Here is a 7606-nt window from a genome sequence, read left to right as displayed (position 1 = left end):
AGCACCATAACCCTCCCCGACAGCACCATAGTGGAGAGCGGAATTCCAAAGTGTCCAGAAGCTGGGAGGCAGGGCGACTGGAACTTGCAGAGCAGCACAGGGGTGGGGTGCGGGGGCCAAGCTGCCATGGGGAAACTGAGGCCAGGAGGGTCTCTGGGACCTGTGCAGGCCAGATGCACGCTCGCACTTCCAGATTGCTCCTTGGTCATGTTCCACCTGCATTCCTCACGACTTCATGACCATCCAGGCGAGGCGTTTGCAAGGATTCTGGGAACGAGGTCCGGAACCCTCTTCCTCCAGCCGTGGCCTCCTGCCCAGGGCTTGGCCCCATTCCGGCCATGACGTACATGAGAGTGGCCCTCAAGATTCTCACACACGAAGAGGAGGGGACCGTGTGGGGATCTCCGAACAGATCCCCTGGGCCTGAGGCTGTCCTCTGGGAATCGACAGATCCCCCAAGCCCCCACCTTGGGGGAGGACCCAAAGGAATAAAGAGAAGTCGTGCCTGAGTCTGTGTGAGTGTTCTGCCCGGAAGGGCGTGTGGTGGCGGGAGCCTCCGGTCCTTGGTTCAGAAATAGCTTCTGTGGAGCTGCCAGGTGTGAGGACAGGGCCGATGGGCAGCACCTTCCTGCAGAGGGCGGGAGAGAAGCTAAGGGGACAAAGGAACCAGGAGCCTCCGTGGGCTCGGGCCTGCTGCCCGTGGGCAAAGGGGCATGTGGACAGGCCACTGTCTGAGAACGGACCTGCAGTCTTTGCCCAGGAGCCAAGTCATGTCTGCAGAAAGGCAACTGGCAAACTGGATGGTGAGGTCTCTTAGGTGTGCAGGCACGTTGTACTCGCCTTGGCCACTGCCCTGAGCTGTCCAGTTGGTGCAGCAGTGAGCACGGAGGTTCATGTCTGAGGCAGTCACGTGCAGCTGGACCAAGACTGTTCCTTCAGTAGCCTCTGCAATGGCCGAGGGAGGCTGGGAGCATGGTCTGGGCTCTGGGGCGATGTCCCCAGGGTTGGTAGGATCTGAGGGGTTGGGTCCTGTCCAGCCTGCCTAGTTGGCCCGCCCCGGCCGCCCCTGCTCCGCCAGCTGGGCTTGGCAATCCAGCAGGTCATCCCGGAGGCGGGCGATGTCCTGTGCGTGCTGGGCCAGCGTGCGGTTCAGCCGATCCACGTGGCCCCACAGGCCCTCCCCGGGCCTGCGTGGGTCAGCGGGCAAGCTGCTGAGGTCTGCAGCCACGGGGCCCAGCTTCCCACACACGCCCTCCACTTGGGCCACCCTCTGATCGAAGCGGCCCACCGCCAGCTGGAGTTCCTGGGCTGTGTCCTGGCAGCGGCTCAGCCCGCCCGCCACGCCGGCCACGCCGGCCTTGAGCTGCTCCAGCTCCCCCCGCAGGCTCAGGACCTGCCTCTGGCCGGCTCGCAGCCGCGAGCCCTGGCTGCTGACCTGCTCCTGGATGGCGTGGACCTCGGCCTCCACCTTGCGTTCCCGCTCGTCCAGGGAGCTGTTGGTGGCCAGGAAGGCGTCGGAGTACTGGCTGACGGAGTCGCTGAGGCCTGTGAGTGACTTGCTCACGGAGTTCAGGTTGACCTTGAGCAGGGTGATCTCGCCCTGGAGCGAGCTGCCCGTGGCTTCGGCCAGCTGCCCCTGGACCTCGGCCACGGTGCCGTTGAGCTGCTGCAGTAAGGCCGTGTGGCCGGCCACCTGGCCGAGGAGGACCTCGATCTGGCTCTGCCAGGCCTTCACTTCCGCCACGAGGTTGTTCAGCACCGCCGAGGTGGCGCTGGGGGCACAGGAGGCCTCCAGCGAAACCAGCCGTTGCTCCAGCACGGCGAGCTCCGCCCGCACCAGGGGCCCCGCTGGCCTGCCGCCGAGCTCCCCGGCCAGCGCCAGCAGGCGCTCCTCCAGGCTGTGCACGCGCTCCTCCAGCACGGTCCTGAAGCCGCCCACCCCGCCTCCCCCCTCCCCCACCCCCCCACAGCAGCCCCGCCCTCCGCGCTCTGTCCCATTGAGGGTCTCCGGGCCCTCGAGAAGTCCGTCCACACCCCCGTCGAGCATGGCAGCGGAGAGCCGCGTGAGCTCGTCCCCGGTGCCGGGGCCGCCACGGCCCCTCTGGACCTCGGTGACGGCCTGCAGGTTGCTCTCGAGGCTGTCCACGCGGGCGCTGACCAGGGCGAGCTGGCTGCAGCAGCTGCCCCTGCCGGCCACGCTCAGGCCCTGCAGCCGGGTGCCCAGCTGCGAGAGCTCCCGGCGCAGGGCCAGCTCCCGGCCATCCAGGCTCTGGTGCAGCCGCAGGCTGGCCGCCTGGCCCTCCTCGCACTGCCGCCGCACCTCCTGCACCCGCAGGTCGCACGCGCTCTGCACGCCTTGCAGCTTCTGCTCGAAGCCGTCCAGCAGGCTCCCCCAGAGCCGGTGCAGCCGGCGGTCCACGTACTCGTCCAGCAGGGCCAGGGAGGTGAGCGGAGACGGGGGCGCCTCCCGGAGCCGCTGCGGGTGGGCCTCGTGGCCGAGGGCCAGCCCGTGCACCTCGTCCAGCAGCCGCACCTTGGTCCGCAGCGTGTCGCTCACCTCGGTCACCTTGCTCAAGATCTCATCCAGAGGCGGTGTGAGCGGCCCTCCGGCCCCGTCTCCGGGGTTCGCAAACCCCTCGGGGATGCCTCCGAAGCCCACACGGGGATCAGGAGCTCTGTTGGGGTCCTCGTGGCTGGCCACCAGGCCGCTGAGGGTGCCGTATGCTTGTGCCAGGCGCTGGACATCGCCCTCCAGGCGTTCTAGCCGCTCACCAAACAGCCCTAGGCTTTTCCGTCCTGCGAAAGAGGAGAGAACCCCAGGGTGGGATCGCTGGCCTGGCTCTCCCAGCTTGTCCCGGTACCATGCCACCTGGGAGACTTTCTGTCCTAAGCCAACCTTGCTGGGCATAGCTCTGCTTTTGGGGAGCGAGCCTGGGGGCTCACCCTTTTGCCCGGCACGAGATGCACCCTCCCTAACCCTGCCCACGCTCAGCTAGCTTGGCTCAGTCCCCTTCCCGCCTCCCCCCGGAAACCCAACCCATGGGCAGACTCACCGTAGGGGCTGGGGGTGGCTCTGCTGGAAGGAGGGGGCCTGGGGCCTGGGCTTAGCTGCCCAGAGGGAATCTGGGGCTCCGGCTCCGGCTGGGGGGGCGCCGCCCCGTGGTCTGTGAGGTGCTCGGGGCAGCCTTCTCCAGTGAGCCCAGGGCAGCAGCGCCAGGAGAGTTCCGTCACCTTCTTGTAGCCGAGCTTGTACTTGGGTCTGAGCGCCGTGCGGTACCTGGGCCAGGGGTGGGGAGAGGGCAGGGCTCGGTGTCTGTGGGCTGAGGCGCCTGCCTCCTGGCAGGTGACCTTGCCCCCGGGCTGGTGTTCAGGGCCACGCTGACACCCAGACACAGTCAGGATGTCCTGCCTCCACAGCGCCCCCAGGGTTCCCTCGCCTGTGCTGAAGGCAGCAGGGCCGGGGATGGAAGCAGGTCTTGCCAAGGCTCAGAGAAGGGTTAGGGGGGCGCAGGGAGAAGCCCCACCTCATCCTGTGAGCCTGGGGAAAAGGGGAACAAGAATTTAGCCCCAAGTTCTTATACCTCCAGTAGGATATGATCTCACTCATCTGGGGGAAACGGTGAACAACATAGACTGATGAACAAGAACAGACCCGGAGAGAAGGAGCCATGGGCCAGACAGCTGGACCTCAGAGGGAGGGTGGGGTTAAAAGGGAGAGATCAACCAAAGGACCTGTGTGCACACACAGGAGCCTAAGCAGTGGTCAAGGACAATAGGAGGGTGGGGGATGGGAATGGGGGGGATGAGGACAAATATGTGATATCTTAATAAAGAAATTAAAAAAATTTTTTTTTTCTTTAGCCAAAACTGGTCTGGCTCAGTGGATAGAGCGTCAGTCTGTGGACTGAAAGGTTCCAGGTTCGATTCCAGTCAAGGGCATGTACCTTGGTTGCAGGCACATCCCCAGGCGTGCAGGAGGCAGCTGGTCGTTGTTTCTCTCTCATCAATGTTTCTAGCTCTCTATCTCTCTCCCTTCCTCTCTGTGAAAAATCAATAAAATATATTTTTAATTTTTTTTTAAATAGAGCTACAGTAAAAAAATAAATTAATTAAAAAAAAATTTAGCCCCAAGGCTCCCAAGGTCACCTGGACACCCTGGAGCTCATCCTGCCATCAGACATTTCCCTGTGGCTTTGGTGGGACCCTGAAGAATCCTGACAAAGGTTGCTGCTCTGGCACTGGGGCAAGCAGCTCCTCTCACTGCCCCCGGGGCCACTCCGGACTCCCAGCAGCTCCCTATCCTCTCCACTCCTTCCTCCCCTACCCCGGAAACCCAGCTCTGGTCATGGAGGCTGGCGACCAGGCACCTCTGGCTTTGAGCACAGAGGTGAGGGGCCCGGGCGGGAGCACCTGTTCCCCCGCTGGAGGCGTACCTGGGGCACGTGCCCAAGAGTCCTGAGCCCACAGGCTCGTCTTCAGTCCCGCACTGGAACTCTCCAAGCCAGGGGTCCTCAAACTTTTTAAAGTGGGGGCCAGATCACGGTCCCTCAGAGAGCTGGAGGGCCGGACTATATGAACTACTAATTCCCACTGTAACACCTCGGCTGCGCTCACGGCCCAAAAAACCTGGCGGGCTGGATCAGACTCCTCTGCGGGCCGCATGTGGCCCGCGGGCCGTAGTTTGAAGACGCCTGCTCCAAGCACAGACCTGAGCATCCCCCCTGTGTGCAGTACCGCACAGCCTCACAGGGCCCGTCGGTCCGGTCTGAGCCCCCTGGCGGGTCCTCAGGGCCCCTCTCAGACACCGGATACAGTCTCGATGTCTTTCTGCCTCCATACACCCCGTCCCCTCCCTTTCCTGTGCTGAAGGCGACAGGGCCCCACACCCTCCCCCGTGGCCTGCCCTCTCCACATCACCACAGCCCTACCTGAGTCTGCCCGGGGCCCCTTTGGCATTAACCACTGCCAGTGTGACCCTCTGCTCTCCCCTGTGCCCCCACCCCCACCCCTTGCCCCTGCTTCTTCCTTGCCTGGTGCTGCCTCTCCCCTAGAAACCCTCCCCTGGTGCCCATGTGGGCGCTGACCAGCCCAGCCTGCCCCCACCCCTCCCTGGCCCTTCCACGGGGCTGGTGTGGGCTCTGAGAGAGTCTCAGCTCAGGCAGGCCCGGGGCCTGGGCCCAGGGATCCTGAGTGGGCGGGACGGGGGTGCACTCACGTGACTGTCCCGGGGCACTGGGGCCCCCATCCACACGGCCGGTACTCCGCCTTCACGTAGCTCTCGGCTCCCTCCTGTAGGACACAGGTCACATTCCTGTGCACCACGTAGGCGCAGAGGGCCCTGCAGGGAGAACGGCAGCCTTGGAATATCTGGCCCGGGCCAGGCCCCCTGAAGCTCCTTCCCCCCCTCCTGCATCTGGAGGCCTCAGCGCGAGAGGGGACCCCCGTCTTTTCTCTCCTGCTTCTTCTTATTCCTGGGAGCCAGGGCGCTCGGCCTGGGGTCCCGCCCACTGCTGGTTCCAGCCTCCCCAGTGGGTTGGTCACTGGGTTCAGCTCTGTACTGAACCAGGAGTCTGGTGCCGCTGCCCTCCCCTGGTCTGCCCTCTGCCCTCCCCGCCCGGAGAGGCCCGCCCTGGATTCCGCATCCTGGGCTTTGCCACACTCTAACTCCTCCACTGGCTCTCGGCTCTGCACCTTAGCTCTGGAGGCGTCTGAGGTCTCACTATGGTTCCCGAGGCCTTTGAAATCACCCTTCTCTCTTCCTCCCCTGACCGATGACCGGCTCCTGGGGCAACACACCTGCCTCGTACCTTTCTGGCCCCTGCCTCTGTTCTGCTTCCTCATCCTCAGATCACTTCCTCCAGGAAGCCTGCCCTGATGTGCCCAGGCCCGCTCAGTGTCAGCTACTGGCCCGCCCTCTCCTCCAGCACCTCTGACATGCAGCTGGAGTTCAAGTGCAGCAGAGCCCCTACCTCGCCCCGGGGACCAGTTGGCATGCCACTGCCGCCTACTCAAGCCCAGATGCTGCGGAGACAGGGGAGCGGCTGCAACCCCACTCACAGGCCACGGGGATGGGACGGCGGCCGCCAGGCATGCACCGGCCACCTGTGGACGGCGTGGGGCTGCAGCCACAGCACCGACCCAGGAGTCCCACCCAGCCGGCTCTGGGCCCACCCACGAGGGTGCTGCCCAGGGGGCTGCTGGGGCCAAGCTCACCGAGGCGCAGGGCTCCATCTCCAGCCGGTGGGGCAGGGAGGGGAGGGAGGGGAGGTGGAGGCCCGCGCCGCGTGGGGGAGAGCGCGCCCCGCGTGCGCACCGCCTCCCCTCCCTCCACCTGGTCCCAGCGCCCGGCCGCACGGCGAGCGCAGCTGGAAAATGTTACTCCGCTGGAGAGGTTTCCGCGGGCACTGCCAGCCCCCGCCGCCCGCCAGCCCCGCTTCCCCTTCCCGCCGGCCCGCGCCCCGAGGCGGGGGCTCCTGCCGCCGGCGCTCAGCGGAGCCGCCCCTCCGCGCCGCCGCCCGGGCCGTGCCTGCCGCTCCGCGCGGCGGGCAGGTGGGAGCGGCCCCCAGTCCCCCCGGCCCCCTGGCCCCCGTCCCCCCAGTCCCCCGGCCCCACTGTCCCCGGCCCGCGCCGCGGCGCCCTGGCCCCCAGGCCCCCCAGTCCCCCCGCCCCCCGGACCCCTGAGCCCCCGCCTCCCGGCCCCCCGGCCTCCCATCTCCCCGGCCCCCCTGAGCCCCCCGGCCCCCCGCCCCCCTGGTCCCCGGCTCCCTGGCCCCCGTTCCCCCGGGCCCCCCAGTCCCCCGGCCCCACTGTCCCCGGCCCGCGCCGCGGCGCCCCTGGCCCCCAGTCCCCCCAGTCCCCCCGCCCCCCGGACCCCTGAGCCCCCGCCTCCCGGTCCCCCGGCCTCCCATCTCCCCGGCCCCCCTGAGCCCCCCGCCCCCCCGTCCCCCTGGTCCCCGGCTCCCTGGCCCCCGTTCCCCCGGGCCCCCCAGTCCCCCGGCCCCACTGTCCCCGGCCCCACTGTCCCCGGCCCCCGCGCGGCCCGCCTTACTTGTGCGGCCCCGGGCGCAGCCGCGGGCGCCACCCCGCCGTGTAGAGGCTGAAGCGGGGCGCCCCGGGCGGCGCGGGCCGCGCCAGGAGCGGGGTGCCCTTGGCCTGCGCCCCCGAGAGCAGCGCCGCCGCGGCGCACAGCCACAGCGGCAGGCGGCCCATCGCCGCCGCGACCCGCCGTGCGCGCCCGCCCGCCGCCTGGTCCGCCGCTCCGCCCGCGCTCCGCCGCCGCCGCCGGTCCGCCCGGAGTGGCCGCTGCGCGGGAGGGCCGCGGAGGGGCGGGGGCGGGGCGGGCTCTGCGCCGATCGGCACGGACCCGGGCCTCCGCGCTCCGCCGCCCCTCCCTCCGGCCGCCGCCCCCCGCCCCGCCCCGCCCCGCCCGCCAGGAAGAGGTGAAGGAGGAAGCGGCCCGGGGCGGTGGGGGCGCAGGCCCAGCTCCCCCATCCACATGCACCGGGGAGCAGCGGAGCCAGACCCCCGGGCTGGCCTGGGTGCGGGGCTCCCGGGAGCCGCCCCCCATCCGCCCCGACACATCGGTCTTTAAGCCCCATTGTGCACC

General features: G+C 68.1%; 1 protein-coding gene across 1 annotated transcript; it reads right to left on the bottom strand.

Annotated features, from left to right (window-relative positions):
* Nucleotides 1-385: 385 nt before the first annotated feature.
* EMILIN3 (elastin microfibril interfacer 3) lies at nucleotides 386-7233 on the bottom strand. Its single transcript, XM_036418676.2, has 4 exons — nucleotides 7049-7233; nucleotides 5216-5338; nucleotides 3054-3277; nucleotides 386-2796 (listed from the first exon to the last, which is right to left on the bottom strand). The coding sequence occupies exons 1-4, from the start codon at nucleotides 7207-7209 to the stop codon at nucleotides 1043-1045; spliced, it is 2262 nt and encodes a 753-aa protein (XP_036274569.1). The 5' UTR covers nucleotides 7210-7233; the 3' UTR covers nucleotides 386-1042.
* Nucleotides 7234-7606: the final 373 nt, after the last annotated feature.

This window comes from Pipistrellus kuhlii, unplaced genomic scaffold (genome assembly GCF_014108245.1).
Source record: "Pipistrellus kuhlii isolate mPipKuh1 unplaced genomic scaffold, mPipKuh1.p scaffold_m20_p_6, whole genome shotgun sequence".
Taxonomy (NCBI): domain Eukaryota; kingdom Metazoa; phylum Chordata; class Mammalia; order Chiroptera; family Vespertilionidae; genus Pipistrellus; species Pipistrellus kuhlii.
Note: the sequence above shows the minus strand (reverse complement) of the source record. Positions and strands in the feature narration are given on the sequence as shown.

Coding starts and splice junctions, on each gene's coding strand:
- EMILIN3 (XM_036418676.2), bottom strand. CDS start 7,209: ATGGGCCGCCTGCCGCTGTGGCTGTGCGCCGCGGCGGCGCTGCTCTCG. Junction 5,339..7,048: donor CTGCGCCCGGGGCCGCACAA/GTAAGGCGGGCC, acceptor TTCTCCCTGCAG/GGCCCTCTGCGCCTACGTGG. Junction 3,278..5,215: donor CAGTGCCCCGGGACAGTCAC/GTGAGTGCACCC, acceptor CCCCTGGCCCAG/GTACCGCACGGCGCTCAGAC.